The following is a 19,821-nucleotide window of genomic DNA, read 5'->3' as shown; positions in this document are numbered from 1 at the left end:
TCATGGCACAAAGTGGAGTCTTTAATAGATGGTCTCTTGTGGGAGCAAATTCATTTTAATAATTGCCTGTTTGGATTGGAATGAGAGAGTAAGGTGGGACCAAGAAGAAATGGATTCTTTGACACCCTTCAGAACACCCTTCAGAGTTGGTGGCTGCAAGCTCCTGGACCCCAGCATAGATATCCAATCCCAGGTATCTGAATGACATTGTCTGAGGAATAAAAGTAGGAAATGTGGAGAGATGACTGGAAGAACTTAGTGGGACAAGAACAGATTTAGACCAGTTAATCTTATAACCTGACAAGGCTTGATAGACATTAAAAAGATCAAAGACATGGGGAAGATCAGCAGAGGCATTCCAAGGTAGTGAAGAACATTATCTCCATTTAATGAAAGTTTTTGGGGTATATCTTTAGTCAAAAAAGGGACTGATATTGTCTGAGTTACATAGAGTTACTGCCAAAGGCTCTAATGAAAGAATAAAAAGAAGTGGGGAAAGAGGACAGCCCTGTCTTGCTCCTTGAAATACATCAGATTGGACCAAAGCACATTCTACCAAGGATCTCCCATAAAAAGGTCCAGTTCATCAAATGCCTTCTCTGCATCTAGGGAAAAAAAACAGAAGGAGAGGAAGGAGTAGGGGCATCATGCAAAACATGAAGCAAGCGCCAAACATTGTCAGCCACATGGCGGGACTTAATGAAGCCAGTTTGATACGGATGAATCAGTTTAGGAATCACCGCCTGCAGTCGACATGCAAGTACCTTTGCCAGCAGCTTGACATCGGAATTCATCAATGATCGTGGCCGATAACTAGAGCAATCGGTGGGATCCTTACCCTGTTTAAGCGATAGGGTAATCGGAGCCGAATTAAATAAAGGGTTAAAATGTGATGATGAAAGAGCAGAGTTAAGCCTCTGGAAGAGTGGGACTGAGAGTTGCTTCCAAAAATCTTACAAGATCTTGGGGGCAACCCATCAGACCCGGGAGATTTCCCAGAACTTATAGAGTTCAAGGGCTTCTTTTAGTTCATTAAGTGATAGGGGGGCTATTTGAGAACTTAGAGAAGGGTAGGGATTTTAGAGATTAATCCACATCAGTAGGATCAGAGGGAGAGAATAAAGAGAACAGATCAGAATCAAACTGAAAATAGCACTTAATTTTGCCAGGGTTTGTTGTGAGACCAGCCTCCTTGATTTTTATGGCTGAAATCATAGCAAAGGTGTCACATTTTCAAAGCCTTAGAGCCAGAAGTTTACTAGGTCTTGGCCCAGAAACATAGTAGTGTGTTCTGGTGCGGTGAACCAGAAATTGCACGATGCAACAGCAAACCATTCAGCTCTACCCTAGTATTAGCAATGAGAGTTTCATGGTCTTTGTCCACCACACTGGGGTGAGAGCTCTCTGAAAGTGAGAGACAGTTTTCCATATGGGACATCTTTTGGTGAAATTTGGCAAAAGCAATAGCAGGAAACCTTTAAAAGCCATTCAGCAAAAGGCAGGGTCTTGAGTTGACCCCGCATTATTAGAAATAAATTCTTCAAGCTTAGGTGCCAAATAAGCAATTAATTTAGGGTTCTGAAGTGGTGATGTATTAAATTTCCATTGTGGTGCCCAGGAGACCAGAGAGTGCAAAAACAAGTGTAACACCACACACTTACGATCAGAGATGCTGGAGGAGATGAGACTAGCATTAGTTGCAGCAGAGGCTAGAGAGTGAGAAACAAAAATTTAATCTACGTGAGACTGGGACTTGAAGTGGTGAGAGTAAAAGGAGTACTCCTTTACAGATGGGTTAATTAAATGATATGAATCAATCAGATTAAGATCCGCAACAAATTTATACAAAACTGAAAGAATTGCCAAAATGAAACATCCACATCCCCATGGGAGCGTGCATCCACCATTCACCAGTGCACTCAAAAAGCACATCACAGCAAAAAACTTGTAATCCCATGCTCCGGAAATCCACTGTCTTAGACATTTAGAAAGCCGGTCGTAAAGCTTTAAACCAGGCACAGTGGATACCAAAGCGCTCACAACCCTCCCACCTCTGACACTGCATGAGTGAAACAGAATGCCTACACTAATGCATCTGGAACATGTAATATAAAGGCTAAAAATCTGACATATGTACATCCCAAGGGTTCAGGGTATCGGAGTAAATATGCCCATGGTGCTCATTACCAAACCGAGAGCAGCTGCATGCACACATCTACCCATCCTGCTCAATGAAAGGATACAGAAATATGAAACAAAAAAAACAATTGTACAGCCTGATGAACAGTCCAGGTTAAAATGTAATAAACAACAGTTAATAGACATTAAATTAAGGTCATCAGAACAATGAGGAAATAATCAGTCCTGGTAAAATTCTTAGAAAAATGAATGTTGATTAACAGCAAAACCTTATCTAGGCAAACATCACACTTGGTGTCATTTGGAAAAGTCATGGTGACAGCCCAATGGAGAGATAAAGGGTGCAGACCTCGATTGAAGCATTACAGAGGAAAGGTGCTGAGAGATTCGAAGTCATCTAAAGCTTTTAGAACCTATATTGACCTCCAAAAGATATTTTGAACTAAAGCTTATACAGTATAATATATTTATACAGTCATATGAAAAAGTTTAGGAACCTCTCTTAATTCTTTGGATTTTTGTTTATCATATATAATATATACAGTGGGATGCAAAAGTTTGGGCAACTTTGTTAATAGTCATTATTTTCCTGTATAAATCGTTGGTTGTTACGATAAAAAATGTCAGTTAAATATATCATATAGGAGACACACACAGTGATATTTGAGAAGTGAAATGAAGTTTATTGGATTTGCAGAAAGTGTGCAATAATTGTTCAAACTAAATCAGGCAGGTGCATAAATTTGGGCACCACAAAAAAGAAATGAAATCAATATTTAGTAGATCCGCCTTTTGCAGAAATTACAGCCTCTAAACGCTTCCTGTAGGTTCCAATGAGAGTCTGGATTGTGGTTGAAGGTATTTTGGACCATTCCTCTTTACAAAACATCTCTAGTTCATTCAGGTTTGATGGCTTCCGAGCATGGACAGCTCTTTTTAACTCACACCACAGATTTTCAATTATATTCAGGTCTGGGGACTGAGATGGCCATTCCAGAACGTTGTACTTGTTCCTCTGCATGAATGCCTTAGTGGATTTTGAGCAGTGTTTCGGGTAGTTGTCTTGTTGAAAGATCCAGCCCCGGCGCAGCTTCAGCTTTGTCACTGATTCCTTGACATTGGTCTCCAGAATCTGCTGATACTGAGTGGAATCCATGCATCCCTCAACTTTGACAAGATTCCCAGTCCCTGCACTGGCCACACAGCCCCACAGCATGATGGAACCACCACCATATTTTACTGTAGGTAGCAGGTGTTTTTCTTGGAATGCTGTGTTCTTTTTCCTCCATGCATAACGCCCTTGTTATGCCCAAATAACTCAATTTTAGTTTCATCAGTCCACAGCACCTTATTCCAAAATGAAGCTGGCTTGTCCAAATGTGCTTGAGCATACCTCAAGCGGCTCTGTTTGTGCTGTGGGTGGAGAAAAGGCTTCCTCTGCATCACTCTCGCATACAGCATCTCCTTGTGTAAAGTGTGAATGGTTGAACGATGCACAGTGACTCCATCTGCTGCAAGATGATGTTGTAGGTCTTTGGTGCTGGTCTGTGGGTTGACTCTGACTGTTCTCACCATCCGTCGCTTCTGTCTATCCGAAATCTTTCTTGGTCTGCCACTTTGAGCCTTAACTTGAACTGAGCCTGTGGTCTTCCATTTCCGCAATATGTTCCTAACTGTGGAAACAGACAACTTAAATCTCTGGGACTGCTTTCTGTATCCTTCCCATAAACCATGATGGTGAACAATCTTTGTCTTCAGGTCATTTGAGAGTTGTTTTGTGACCCCCATGTTGCTACTCTTCAGAGAAAATTAAAGGAGGAGGGAAACTTACAATTGACCCCCTTAAATACTCTTTCTCATTATAGGATTCACCTGTGTATGTAGGTCAGGGGTCACTGAGCTTACCAAGCCAATTTGAGTTCCAATAATTAGTTCTAAAAGTTTTGGAATCAATAAAATGACAACGGTGCCCAAATTTATGCACCTGCCTGATTTTGTTTGAACAATTATTGCACACTTTCTGTAAATCCAATAAACTTCATTTCACTTCTCAAATATCACTGTGTGTGTCTCCTATATGATATATTTAACTGACATTTCTTATCGTAACCAACAATTTATATAGGAAAATAATGACTATTAACAAGATTGCCCAAACTTTTGCATCCCACTGTACATATATAAAAACCAAACATTCCAAAAATCAACTGAAAAAAGCACTGAAACATACAACGGTAACACGAGATGCTTTCACAGTGAGAGCGAGAGGCGACTTGGGCGCACAACAGAAAATGTTTCCGCTAACTGTGTAAGAATCATTTGTTGCTTCATTTTTTAATGTGCGCACAGTTCGAGAGTAGATGTATTGTTCGAACTCCGGATCAGATTTCTCTCGAGTTTAGCATTCAAACCCTAGAATTGTTCCAAGCTAGAATTGTTGAAAGTACGAAGCACCACTGTATAGTTTATAATTTAATTTGCCCAGTATATTCTTAAAATAGGTTTTAGACACTATGAATAGCTTTGTTTTTGCAACAATGAAAGACTATTTAGAATATGTAGTCAATATTTTTTAATTACTATGATTTCCACTGAGTGTGTGTTTGCTCTTTGTAGGTTGCTAAACAACTTAAGGAGCAGCAGATGGTAATGAGAGGACACAGAGAAACATCAATGGTGCATGAACTAAATAGGTAATTAATAATAATAATTCATTTTATTTATGTAGCGCCTTTCCCATACTCAAGGCACTTAAGGTAAGGAAAGGACTTCTTCTTCAACAGCACAATTTACATTGTTCAGTATTGACGTGATTAGAGTAACATTTTGTTTTTCCTTTTTCAGGTACATTCCAACTGCAGCTGCTTTTGGAGGACTTTGTATTGGAGCTCTCTCGGTCCTGGCTGACTTCCTGGGTGCCATTGGATCTGGAACAGGAATTTTACTTGCTGTTACTATTATATATCAGTATTTTGAAATTTTTGTCAAAGAACAGGCAGAAGTTGGAGGGATGGGGGCATTGTTTTTTTGAGGTGCCACCTTTTTAGCATTTGTGTACTTTGTGCAAAAGAGAACATTTTGATTTTTGCATATCAGGTTTGTCTAAAGATAACTGTATATTTGCTTATCCATGCTGCAAATGCAAAATGTCCTTTTTGGTTAATAAAAGGTTATGTTCTGCCTGTGTGCAGCAGTTAGTGCCAGCTGCCTTAAACTGTTTACACGATACTTGTTCTGTAAGTGTTGCCTGTATTGCTGAGAACCAATGCACACGTATTTTAAGGAAACACTACTATTACTAATTTTTGATTGCTGCCAAAAAATGTGTTCAGACACGCTGAAGATGCCAATCTCTCTTTTTAAATAATTCATTGAAAGTGGCATATCCAGTGAACTATAGTCTCCATGCACTGTTTTTATATTTGTTTTCTCAAATTTTGACTTTTAATATTAAATTTTAAATGCTGTATTCAGAATGGTTTGATTTCTTTAGGTGTTATTTATTAAAATGGATGTACTGTAAACCACAATAAAGCCTTGCTTTATTTGGCCAATGTATGGTAATGTTGAAATTCACTTCAACAGTGTGAATTGTTTGTATGTTGTACAAAGAATCTGACTGAAGAATAAATTAGGTGATGAAAATAGCAAGAATCAGCTCTTTGATTTGTTTGTGGATTTCCCCAAAATGCAATGTAATTGAGATTTACTAGCAAGCTTTGAGTTATGCAAATCCTATTTGCAAAGAAACAGATATTCTGTATATGTCATTGTCTGTCCAAGCTGGACACGGATTGAGACATCAGCCCCTTTTGAAGGTCCTTATCATTAGAAAGTTGAATCATTTTCCTGCTAGCTGAATGCTTGAACCTCTGGTACCATCTGTAATCTATCAGATATTCCATCTTATCCATGTGCAATACAACCAGTTTAACTTGAATCTGTCCACCTAAAGGCACTTAATGCAGCTCAGGATCATTAGGAATCATGGACAGGGCTCCTGTCTATCACAGAGGACATGTGGGAGCAGGGCTGCTTTCGTGTATACTGATCAGTTTCATGTCCATTCTGAAGTCCAGTGCAGAATGAAAGTTCCATATCTTGCACCCCTTAAGGCAAAATAGTATTGCCATTCAGACCAAACATGCCTTATTCACTGGTGTGCAGATATTTTTGTATAAACTGCAGCATTGTTCAACATTGTTTTGTGCTTTCAATACTATTTTTGTAATCATTGTACAGTGTCATGGACTCATAAATGGAATGTGATCGATAAAGAATACATTTTAATTGAATATTCCTGTTTAGATATTTCTGTTAATGGCACAACTTCTTTTAAACTGTGTGCATCTAAGAAGCTGGCAAGATGATCCATGTCAAAGTGTTTTTCAGCATATAAATTGTTTTCCTCCTCACCTTCCCATTCTGTTGAATAAGGTTACCACCATTTGCACAAAAAGGCAAAGTGTATAATGGAGCAGACTTAATGCTTCACATTCTGTTCTGATGCATAGTCGATGGTAGAAGCTGACAATTATCCATGTAGTTTGGGCTTGGTCTTGTGTGAATCACAAACTTGTAAACACGTCAGGATATTTTGTGGGAGAAAGATGTTGAGATGTATCCCTTGTCAGATCTTGTTGGAGAATTGACATGTTTCCACCTCCGTCCATCTTCCAGTTTATAAAGTGGCATTAGTTTTACATTCACTAATTATATGAAACAACTGAACCAGTTTAGTGTAACAGGATCTCAAAGCAAAAACAGCATGACAGTCCATCAGTGGACAGAAGTAAGAGGCCTCATTAACAGATATGAAATATTCTTTTTTTGACAAACTGCCATCTAGTCCTTTGACAGGTAAGAATTGAGCTGTAAAGTGGTTAGGCAGGGAAGCACTTCAAGTTGATGGTTATGGTTATGCATGCTGTGTACAGTGGAATTCTGATTTGTTTGCCTCATCAATGTTTAGTGTGTCACTTAGTTTTATACAGGAAAGGCACAATACACTAGCATAAGAAGAATACATTTACAATAATATCAGGAAAAATGTGTATTTGATAGGAGTTGTTCAATACTGGTAGTCTCTCCAGACAGTAAGAGTCTGTACAAGCAGGAAAGTGGGTCAGGTTAATAAGTGATGAATGTCAAAAAAGAAAAAAAACGGAAACAAATTTTAATGCAAACTTAAATCAGAAAAGAAGTGACAGCCTGTTTCTTACAGGTAAAATGTTCCACATAGTAAAGTCCATGAGGCATGACATTCAGCTGTGTTGCCTAGCTGGAACCTAAATCTGTGTAATTTTTTAAACACTGTCAGATTTTTCACTTCACCTGCACAACTCATTCATTTGTTCCAAGTTCCCACAACACTCTCTAGGGGTGGTGTTGATAACGTGACTCTTTTTTTAATGAAAGAAATCTGCTGCATCAACTTAAGGCGGAGCCTGTGAGAATTTTAAAGATTTGGATTAGGTCTTCACTTTGTGGTGTTTGCTTAAGACCAGGTAGGTTTAATTCCCTGAAAATCTTACAGTAGGACCTGCCTTTCAGTTCTGGGATGCACTTACTATGTCTTTTTTGCACCGTTGTGACCAGAACTGCACACAGTACTCTAGATGCAGACTTATTAGTGTCCAAGCTGGTTTCAGGATTTGGAGTCACTCAGTACATGGAAGGAGATGACTGACTTACAGCTGTTGGTTACACTTCTTAAATACACTGTTTTGAATACACAATACAAAATTAGTTCATCAAGAACACGGGACACAGTTGGAACTTGTTAAGGGTAAATTTCGCACAAACATTAGGAAGTTTTTCTTTACACAAAGAACGATAGACACATGGAATAAGCTACTAAGTAGTGTGGTAGACAGTAAGACTTTAGGGACTTTCAAAACTCGACTTGATGTTTTCTTGGAGGAAATAAGTGGATAGGACTGGTGAGCTTTGTTGGGCTGAATGGCCTGTTCTCGTCTAGAGTGTTCTAATGTTCTAAAGACAGAAGTATGTGATTAACTTAATTTCTCATGTCCTTGGAAGTTACTGATAAACAGACCCTTGGAGTCAGAATTCTGCTACTCTAGATTATTATGGTTCTTTTATCAAACTTAACCTTGCAGAGAAGTAGCAGCAGGACTGGGCCACAGACTTTAATTAAAATGCTTTCAAATAGTCCTAATTGTGTGTTTATGTTTGTGTGAAAAATATTTAGTTGTAATGAGATTCTATATTTGTCACTATAGTGCTTTCTTTAACTTGTGTCCAGGCGTTTGCAATCATTTCAATAGCTTCTTTCGCGTTAATTTTAATCTCCTCCTGCCTACAAGGTATGCTGACAAGAATTTTTCTCAGCATTTCCTTTCGATAATACATTTTCAGAATGCGAATGATGACCAAATCCAAAGGCTGAAGCACTGCTGTGCATTTGGGTGGGAGGAATTCAATGCAAACATTATCTGAATGTGGAAGCATGTTGCGGGCAGCACAGTTATCAATCAGATCCACCCACCCAACGGGAACGTCACGCTGAAGTGCGTCCCGAAGTGTGATTGCCGCATCTGTGTAAGATTGTTTGTCAGTTGCTGGGGCAGGTCAAAAACAAGCTCATAGCGCTGCAGTGAAGCGCTACAGAAGCGAATCCTAAAAGATTGTGGTCACGCTACAAGTCCCTGTCTTAGACCCCAAAACACGAGGCTGAGTCTCAGTACTTTATCAACACCAGCTTTATTCAGCTTGAAACATGAACGGCATGATTATTTATTGTAGTGTGATCTGCCACTCTGCTATACACAGCAATCAGGCAGGATTGTGACCAGTTTAGTGGCCAAGTAATCCTGTTCCCTGCATTTACAATGTTCCTTGCTTTAACTAATCAAGATCTTTTCTGTTTGCTTTGGTGGAGAGATGCATTAGAGCTGTGAGCCTGCTGTTGCCCCGGTAACAAATAAACAGTCTTCCACAGACACAGCGATTGTACTTCAGGGCACTCTTCCGTGTGTTGTCCAATTGGGGGAGGTCCCAAGAGAGTTTAGAAACCTCACATTTTCTTGAATGAGTGCCGCATTAATAGGAATGTTTCATGAACGAGCATCACGGAACCACATAAAAATGGCTTTTTTGACGTCATTTGCAACCCGAGATTTTTCTTCTTTTTTTGCTCTGTCTTTCAAGAAAGTTGACAGTGTCAATAGCGAAATTCCAAATTCACTGGCATTTTTTTTTTCTTTTTGCTGCAATTGAAAGCTGCAAAAATGTATATGTTTCTTTTTGGGGATCGTTGTGCACAACTGAGCTGCGACCACAGAACTAACTGCTCTGTGGATGATTCATCCAGGCATTTCAAGGTCACTTCGTTGTATTGAAAGTTTTTGCTGAATGTATTTCATATTGACGAGATTTCTATAGACTTGCATCATATGGGGAAGCCGTCAGGACCATAAAAATACCTTGTTGTAATGAAAATTTCAATGTAAAGATATTTATTTTAAAGGAATTTTACATATATAGATAGATACTTTATTAATCCCAAGGGGAAATTCACATAATCCAGCAGCAGTATACTGATACAACAAACAATATTAAATTAAATACTAATAAAAATGCATGTAAAAAAACAGACAATAACTTTGAATAATGTTAGCATTTACTTACCCAGGTGGAACTGAAGAGTCGCATAGTGTGGGGGAGGTACGATCTCCTCAGTCTGTCAGTGGAGCAAGACAGTGACAAAAGTCTGTCACTGAAGCTACTCCTGTGCATGGAGATGACACTGTTCAGTGGATGCAGTGGATTCTTCATGATTGACAGGAGTTTGCTTAGTGCCCGTCGCTCTGCTACAGATGTTAAACTGTCCAGCTTTATTCCTACAATAGAGCCTGCCTTCTTAACAAGTTTGTCCAGGCGTGAGACGTCCTTCTTCTTTGTACTGCCTCCCCAGCACACTACCGCGTAGAAGTGGGCACTTGCCACAACCGTCTGGTAGAACATCTGCAGCATCTTATTGCAGATGTTGAAGGACGCCAACCTTCTAACAAAGTATAGTCGGCTCTGTCCTTTCTTGCACAGAGCATCAGTATTGGCAGTCCAGTCCAATTTGTCATCCAGCTGCACTCCCAGGTATTTATACGTCTGTACCCTCTGCACACACCCTCCTTTGATGATCACGGGGTCCATGAGGGACCTGGGCCTCCTAAAATCCAACACCAGTTCCTTGGTCTTGCTGGTGTTCAGGTGTAAGTGGTTAGAGTCACATCATTTAACAAAGTCTTTGATTAGCTTCCTGTACTCCTCCTCCTGCTCACTCCTGATGCAGCCCACAATAGCAGTGTCATCAGCAAACTTTTGCACGTGGCAGGACTCCGAATCGTACTGGAAGTCTGATGTATATAGGCTGAACAGGACCGGCGAGAGTACAGTCCCCTGCGGCGCTCCTGTGTTGCTGACCACAATGTCAGACCTGCCGTTCCCAAGACGCACATATTGAGGTCTGTCTGTAAGATAGTCCACGATCCATGCCACCAGGTGTGAGTCTACTTCCATATCTGTCAGCTTGTCCCTAAGGAGCAGAGGTTGGATGGTGCTGAAGGCGCTAGAGAAGTCCAAAAACATAATTCTTACAGCACCACTGCCTCTGTCCAGGTGGGAGATGGATCAGTGTAGCATACAGATGATGGCATCCTCAGCTCCCACCTTCACCTGTTATGAGAACTGCAGAGGGTCGAGGGCGTGGCGGACCTGTGGCCTCAGGTGGTGAAGCAGCAGCCGCTCCATGGTCTTCATCAGATGTGACGTCAGAGCAACAGGCCAGAAGTCATTTAGCTCACTAGGACGTGATACCTTTGGGACTGGGGTGATACAAGATGTTTTCCAAAGCCTCGGGATTCTCCCCTGTTCCAGGCTCAGGTTGAAGATGCGCTGTAGAGGACTCCCCAGTTCCAATGCACAGGCCTTCAGCAGTCACGGCGATACACCATCTGGACCCGCTGCTTTGCTGGCACGAAGTTTCTTCAGCTCTCTGCTCACCATATATAATATTGCATAGTTTACTGTCAAATAATGCAAAGAATATGTGACATACCCTTATTTGGGCTCATCAGGTGTACACACTCCACTGCTCCCCTTGCGGGGATCGAACCTCGGACGTCAGTGTCAGAGACGAAGTCCCTTTACGCTGTGCCACGGTGTGTAGTTCGTTTATTTGACAGCCTGTAGATCGGAGTAATTATATTCATTGCATTCGTAGTCTGAGTCCTGACCTGATTGTATGGGTGGTCTACCATTTGGGTTAGGCTTAGGGTTACGATTGCAATGAATATAATTACTCTGATCTACAGGCTCTCAAATAAACTAACTATGCACCGTGGATAATCCAAGCAGTGCACAAACATGAAACACATTCAAGTGGGATTGCACATTTGAATTGCAGGCCCACCTCTCTGCTCCTTCATAGGTTCATTCCTATCCGTTGTTAGGACACTAGCTGTCCATCCCTGATGCTCGGCTCTTTTATGATTTCTTTAATGTCTGTGGCATACATTATTGTACCTTTTTAATGAAGTTCTTCCCATGTGATTTTCTGCCATGAGGTATATTTTTCACTGGGTTTTATCAGATGTTTTATCAAAATGTAATATTAGATGAAAGGAACTCTGAATTAACAAATAACACGTATTACTGAATTTATCAATTGAAGTCACACTGTGTTGTTTGAAATGTTGTCACCTGCTTGGACCTAATAACTGAAATCCGATTTTGTGTTGATTAGTTCTTATGGGTCAGTGTGAATCTGCTCCTCTTGGAGACCTGCTTCACCATTATGATGTTTCTGGCTGACGTTTTGAGAAAGAAGCATCTTGAGATGGACAATCGACAGCCCTGCAGTTGTTAGCTGTTGCCTGACATGCCCCTAAGCAGCCGTGTGCAGACCACTTCACTCTGATGGTGAAGGTCAAAGTTAGTCAGATTTACAGTACCATGGGCAGGACCGGGCTAAATCAGGTCTGATTGGTAACCACAGTATTATACAGTTGGCAACAAAAGAGGTACAGCATCAGAAAAAATAATGGTGTTGGGTTTTTTTGTTATAATAGAAAGACTTACTTGTTATGAGGGACATGTTATCAATCGAGTAGAAATTGCAACTGCAGCCAAACTGGAAACAGCTATAAAGGAAGGCTTGAACATTGTGCTTATCAATTTCAAACTTTACTTGGACTATTAAAAGCAAATTGATTGTTTTATTGCTAGCAATATTTCTAGTAGGGGTACCCCCAACAAAACAGATCTGCCACTCTAGGAGACATTATTCCTGGGATCCATAAGTAGCCACTAATGAACAATTAACATGCTGACTATTTAAGTAACATTTCTTAAGTCTTTACAGGTGAAAGCTGTTTTATCCTAGTAAATTATAGATGACAGCATTTGAAGTTGAACCCAGAGATTGGGCTGCGATAAAGGTCTGCAGATAAGCTAATCATCTGACTCCAAGTAGAACCCAGCCGTACCGGAGATGGGATCAAGTCATGGATCAGGCCATCGACCAACTGACTACTGGATAACGTACTTCAATTCCAGTCCAAGGCATCATGGATCCCTGCTGCTAAGAGCTCAACTGTGCTGGTGAACACTGAGCCTAAAGGATCATCATGGATTCCGAATTGTAGATGGCATCCATCTGCTTTGGTCCAAGACTCCTAGATGTGGTCCTTTTCACCTGGGATATTGGACCCCAACACCCGCTTTAATCCACTTTTACTCTGCAGGGCTTGATGTTCTTAGCCGGAGCCCACTTTAACTGTCCACTTGTTTGACAACTAGCAACATCTTTCAAAAAGTATTTGAATTATGAACTTATACAAGGTGTAGAAGAAAAAGCTAATTATCTGCAAGCAAAAACAGAATACAGGAACTCCTAAATAATATGTATTTAATGAATGTTTGCATTAATGGGAATACTATACGATTATTATTAATTCAAAGTGGTTAAGAATAGATAGTTTTAGATAAATGTTTTTATATGCCTATTGACATTTAATATGAGATAATAAGTTACCTTTAAGGACCTAAGATTTATGTAATTTGGAGTTTTTCAGAATCTAATCTAATATAGCATAAAATATCTATTAGAGATTATATTAAGTGACTGTCATTGCAGAAGCATTCCACCATTGCTAATTAGGGCCAGTCCAGTTTAGATATTCTAGGTTATTGATTATAATATTATAACAAATAATGTAGAGCTTAACATTTACTGTAGGTACATTTATTAATTGAGAAGAATAATAGTAAACTTATGGGATGGTACACATAACTAGTATTTTGGGACACTTATTGTTGGTGAGAAGGCTGACTTGTTGATGGCGATACAGGACAAATGATTAACATTATGGCTTGTTGAGTATATTTATACAAGAAAGCAAAATTAAGCAATAATTTGACCCATAGGAGATGGAGTGTCTCATACATGTAGTGGTGAATGTGTGATCTGTGAAGTAAAAAGCCCAGATGAAAATCTGAAGTTCTCTACTTGTGACAGAAGATTTGAACCCTTAATGAGAAGCTTGGGTATAACTGTTGAAATCTGAATGTGACCTCAGAGGTGACCCAGTGACTTGCATTTTGGAAAGTAGTGCTGACATCTTCCGAAGAGAGGATTGACACCTACTGTCCACAAAATAACTGCATTAATGTGATAAAGGAGGTTCAAGTTTGAGACCACAACTGGGTGTAAATTTGGGCAACTTTATGAATGAAAGTGTTAGGATGTGAGCATGATGAGGTGTAGAAGGACTTCATCTCTAATCATTATTGTGCACATCAGTGGAAACATAAAACTGGAAACTTAGCTATCTGTGTCACCACCAACTGTATTATTAACAGGTCTGATTGTTAATGAACACACAGAACTAGGTATATTAAATAGTTATTTCACCATATGTAGGAATTGGGACAATTCAGACATTATGTGTTTAGTGCAAACTCATCTTAGAAACAAAAGGTAAGACCAGTACACTTAGGATTGGCTTCATTTGAACCAAGGAACACGGGGAGCTATGTTTGCCAAAGCAGGAATTACTCTCTTGATTGCATCATTGTGTCCTTGAATGGTATTTTGCTGTTTATTAGCAGTTTTCAAATCAATTGTTGTCAAACAAATGTACATCCAAGTTCTTGAACCATGGACATCTTCAACTACAGATTTCAATTCAATTCTTGATGACAATGTAAATAATGAAATACTAAATCAAAAGGCTCCCCAAGGAAGTGCACAAAGTACCTGGGGCAAAGAAAAATGGTTGTTTCTAAAAATTAATAGTCTCTCCAAATGAAAGAAGACACACACAATGGACTGTTATCTTTATTATTCTTTTCTGAACCTCATGTTATTCCCCTGTAAACTTCATGTCGAATTGAATCGGACTTCAATACGACTCGGAGTCCTGCCACGTGCAAAAGTTTGCTGACGACACTGCTATCGTGGGCTGCATCAGGAGTGGGCAGGAGGAGGACTATAGGAACCTAATCAAGGACTTTGTTAAATGGTGTGACTCAAACCACCTACAAATGAACACCAAGGAGCTGGTGGTGGATTTTAGGAGGACCAGGCCCCTCATGGACCCCGTGATCATCAGAGGTGACTGTGTGCAGAGGGTGCAGACCTATAAATACCTGGGAGTGCAGCTGGATGATAAATTGGACTGGACTGCCAATACTGATGCTCTGTGTAAGAAAGGACAGAGCCGACTATACTTCCTTAGAAGGCTGGCGTCCTTCAACATCTGCAATAAGATGCTGCAGATGTTCTATCAGGCGGTTGTGGCGAGCACCCTCTTCAACGCAGTGGTGTGCTGGGGAGGCAGCATAAAGAAGAGGGACGCCTCACGCCTGGACAAACTGGTGAGGAAGGCAGGCTCTATTGTAGGCACGGAGCTGGACAGTTTGACATCCGTGGCAGAGCGCCGGGCACTGAGCAGGCTCCTGTCAATAATGGAGAATCCACTGCATCCACTGAACAGTATCATCTCCAGACAGATGAGCAGCTTCAGCGACAGACTGCTGTCAGTGTCCTGCTCCACTGACAGACTGAGGAGATCGTTTCTCCCCAACACTACGTGACTCTTCAATTCCACCCCTGGGGGTAAACATTAACATTATACAAAGTTATTGTCTGCTTTTACATGCATTTTTATTACTATTTAATTTAATATTGTTTCTTTGTATCAGTATACTGCTGCTGGATTATGTGAATTTCCCCTTGGGATTAATATAGTATCTATCTATCTGTCTAATAACACAGTATATGTACTAATGATTATTTATTCATGTTTTTGACTGTTAGAATAGGGCCAGGAGTCTTTTAATCCTCTCTGCTGATTGATGGGGGGAGACGTTTGGTTCCTGTGCCACCACAGGAGAGGTATGGGTGTTGGAAATGAAGAAGAACTGTAAGGGGCCTGTACTGTATTAGGCTCCGAAACAGATTTGAACCAACATCCCCTACCTTTCTTTTGGGATTACAGATACTGTAGGTGGTGAGGCTCAGTTAATTCTCAAAGGGGGTAAATATATAGAAAATTAAAAGTCATGTATTGGCTCCAGCAGACCCCCATGAGCGGGTTGGAAAATGGACGGATGTACTGGCATGGATAGATATAAATTTAGTAAGAACTTTTGTAAGCATTAAACTTGTGCGAATTAGTTATGTCAAGTAGAGTTAAATAAAGGCATATGGAATGTTTCTTTTTTAATTGAGCTCAGAGAGAAACCACCAATATCTGATAATCCAGAAGGACAGAGAAAGGGGAGAATGATGAACAGAAACTGCCTGAGGTCAGAGAAGGGGGAACACCAGTTGTTTGAAGGCCGGTTAGGAAATAAGAGAAGCAGAGAATAAAAGTAAGAGATAAGGTGGGAACATTAGTGGTGGCCCGTGCAAAGCCAGCTGGAGTAGGGAGTCGGGATAAACAGCGAATGGGTTATTATAAGTGAGGTGAAGATGATAAGAAATGATTATATAAACTGTGATTTTAGGCTTGTTTGGGGCTCAGCTCAGTTTGGACTGATTGGGTTATTGTTTATTCCAATAAAAGTAATTACTCTTGTTTGCCTATCCTTCGACTCCTCGAGCCTTCGGTGTATTTTACTCCCTGACGGTAACCACAGTATAAGAATGATGTTGTCAATTAGCTTGTGGTGCAGACACTGGCCATTACTGTTACCACTGCCAGGTGCTGTGTGGATGTCAGCCCTACTCAGAGTCTTTTCTTCTTCTCCTTCTTCTTCCTCAGTCTGGGTGAGACAGAATTTGATTGAGATCAGAACTGGGATTGTATATCACACACACACTTCTCCCACCATCTGTTCACATCAAAATCTACATGGGATTGTGTGTCACATCTTCAGCCACCCACCTCCCTGAGCCAAGTGTTTTGGTGGGGCACTTGGCCTCAGCCTTTCACAGTGCTGACTTTTATGTACTTTTTGAGCTGTTTTGGGTTCCTTGTAAAGCTCGTTCTTCTAATAGCCCTGTCTAGTGTCGCTGCTTTATGAACACTTGTAGCTCACTGCCTTGTTCTGCTCAGGTGGAGGACTCCTAACCCTCCTTCTATCCTGCAATGATATCTGCTCAAGTAATAAGAGCAAAATAAGTTTACTTCTTAGAACTATCATCTGAACTAAGAGCATCATTATTACAGCTGACTTTTTGATTTCTGCAGTGCCTTCAATACTATCTAGCCATCCCTGTTAGTGGTAAACTCAGATGGATAAGCCTGTGGTGCCCTGGGTAATGGACTGTGTTCTTGACCCAAATGTGAGCAGCACTGGAGCACCACTAGGGACAGTCCTGTCTCCTTTTCTCTTCGCTCTGTGCGCCACAGAATGTAAGAAAGTTTATACTTTATTGATCGTGAGGGAAAGTAGCCAAGGATTATACCAAGTTAGACAGAAACAGTTAAGTACACACTATACAAATAACATTAAGTACATACACTGAGGTTGTCATCACACAGTCCAATACAGACAATGTGGGTAGTGCATACAATAATGCCACTGCAATGGGAGTCAGGCAAGTAATATTACTACCAAAGTAATAATAATAAAGTGACACAAGATGAAATAGGTTACATGCTTTATGCTGATAGGATAGCATGTTTAAAGTGCCACATTATGATAAAGGCTTGTACAGTTGTGACAAGTAGTGAGATATCAGATGTATGTAGTGCATAGCTATTATAGCTTATGAGGAGAGAAGGAGTATCAGGCTCAGAGCTCAACCACCCTTCCAGCCCCTGTTGTAAAGAGTTGAAGAGTCTAATGGCTCTGGGGACAAAACATCTCTTGTATCCATCCACATTGCAGTTCTGTGATAGCAACCTACCACTAAACAAACTTCTCTTCTTCATTATGGTGGTGTATAGAGAGTGATGTTCGTTGTCCATAACAGATAGCAGTTTGAATAGTGTCCTCCTCTCTGCCACCGTCACTAGATAGTCCATTTCAATTCCAACCACGGACGCTACTCGCCTGATCAGCTTGTCAACACACACAGTGGTATGAAAAACTATTTGCCCCCTTCCTGATTTCTTATTCTTTTGCATGTTTGTCACACAAAATCTTTCTGATCATCAAACACATTTAACCATTAGTCAAATATAACACAGGTAAACACAAAATGCAGTTTTTAAATGATGGTTTTTATTATTTAGGGAGAAAAAAAATCGAAACCTACATGGCCCTGTGTGAAAAAGTAATTGCCCCCTGAACCTAATAACTGGTTGGGCCACCCTTAGCAGCAATATCTGCAATCAAGCGTTTGCGATAACTTGCAATGAGTCTTTTACAGCGCTCTGGAGGAATTTTGGCCCACTCATCTTTGCAGAATTGTTGTAATTCAGCTTTATTTGAGGGTTTTCTAGCATGAACCGCCTTTTTAAGGTCATGCCATAGCATCTCAATTGGATTCAGGTCAGGACTTTGACTAGGCCACTCCAAAGTCTTCATTTTGTTTTTCTTCAGCCATTCAGAGGTGGATTTGCTGGTGTGTTTTGGGTCATTGTCCTGTTGCAGCACCCAAGATCGCTTCAGCTTGAGTTGACGAACAGATGGCCGGACATTCTCCTTCAGGATTTTTTGGTAGACAGTAGAATTCATGGTTCCATCTATCACAGCAAGCCTTCCAGGTCCTGAAGCAGCAAAACAACCCCAGACCATCACACTACCACCACCACATTTTACTGTTGGTATGATGTTCTTTTTCTGAAATGCTGTGTTCCTTTTACGCCAGATGTAACGGGACATTTGCCTTCCAAAAAGTTCAACTTTTGTCTCATCAGTCCACAAGGTATTTTCCCAAAAGTCTTGGCAATCATTGAGATGTTTCTTAGCAAAATTGAGATGAGCCCTAATGTTCTTTTTGCTTAACAGTGGTTTGCGTCTTGGAAATCTGCCATGCAGGCCGTTTTTGCCCAGTCTCTTTCTTATGGTGGAGTCGTGAACACTGACCTTAATTGAGGCAAGTGAGGCCTGCCTGTTCCATGTTTTTGCCATTTGTGGATAATGGCTCTCACTGTGGTTCGCTGGAGTCTCAAAGCTTTAGAAATGGCTTTATAACCTTTACCAGACTGATAGATCTCAATTACTTCTGTTCTGATTTGTTCCTGAATTTCTTTGGATCTTGGCATGATGTCTAGCTTTTGAGGTGCTTTTGGTCTACTTCTCTGTGTCAGGCAGCTCCTATTTAAGTGGTTTCTTCATTGAAACAGGTGTGGCAGTAATCAGGTCTGGGGGTGGCTACGGAAATTGAACTCAGGTGTGATACACCACAGTTAGGTTATTTTTTAACAAGGGGGCAAATAGTTTTTCACACCACTGTATATAAATTGTCAGGTTATGTGACTTGGAGAAATTCTCAGATGATTATACAATTATGGGGTGTATTGGAGGTGGATGAGCCAGTATAGTAGACAGGTGGAGAATTTCTGCAACTTAACTTCAGTAAAACCAAGAGCCTGGTCTTTGACTTTCACTGCATCAAAATGCCTCTATGTCTGGTCACTATTTAAGGAGTGGATGTAGAGGTGGTCCACGCCAACAAGTACTTAGGGCTTCACATTAATGACAGGTTGGACTAGTCTCGAAATACTGAGGAACTATATAAGAAAGTTCAGAGCAGGCTCTTTATCCTTAGGAGACTGTGTTACTTTAATATATGTAGCGACATCCTTCACACCTTCTGGAACTCTGTGAAGGCCAGTGCGATGTTCTACGGTGGGGTGTGGTGGGCTGGTAACATCACTTGAAAGGAGGGCCACTGAATCAACAAACTAACTAAAGAGGCAAGCTCAGTTATAGGACACACTCTAGACCCTCAACAGATTGTCGCAAAGAAGAGAATGAAACCGAGTGCCATTATGAACAATACTGCACATCCTATCTCTGACACACAAACACTGAGGACTTTAAGCCAATGAATTATTCAGCAGAAGTGTGCCAAGAAATTCTACTGGGGTCCTTTATTCCAATAGCAATACGCTGTATAATGCCTCACTGGGACTGCCAAGTCAAAACTGTTCTACCTTTTTAGTCTTTCGGGTGTCTGTTCAGACCATATTGTGTTTGTGTCTATATGTATTTATTTATCGATTTATGTATTTATTTAGGTGATAAATAAAATTCTAT

The 19,821-nt window shown here is 40.5% G+C and overlaps 1 protein-coding gene across 1 annotated transcript in view; it reads left to right on the top strand.

Annotated features, from left to right (window-relative positions):
• The window catches only part of LOC120534053 (protein transport protein Sec61 subunit alpha), a 58,328-nt gene extending 52,542 nt beyond the window's left edge, over positions 1-5,786 (top strand). The window contains exons 11-12 of the mRNA XM_039761293.1: positions 4,756-4,832; positions 4,984-5,786. Coding sequence (XP_039617227.1) covers positions 4,756-4,832; positions 4,984-5,170 — 264 coding nt within the window. The 3' untranslated portion in view covers positions 5,171-5,786. The remainder of the gene's footprint in view (positions 1-4,755; positions 4,833-4,983) is intronic.
• Positions 5,787-19,821: the final 14,035 nt, after the last annotated feature.

Source organism: Polypterus senegalus, chromosome 8, assembly GCF_016835505.1.
Source record: "Polypterus senegalus isolate Bchr_013 chromosome 8, ASM1683550v1, whole genome shotgun sequence".
NCBI lineage: Eukaryota > Metazoa > Chordata > Cladistia > Polypteriformes > Polypteridae > Polypterus > Polypterus senegalus.
Note: the sequence above shows the minus strand (reverse complement) of the source record. Positions and strands in the feature narration are given on the sequence as shown.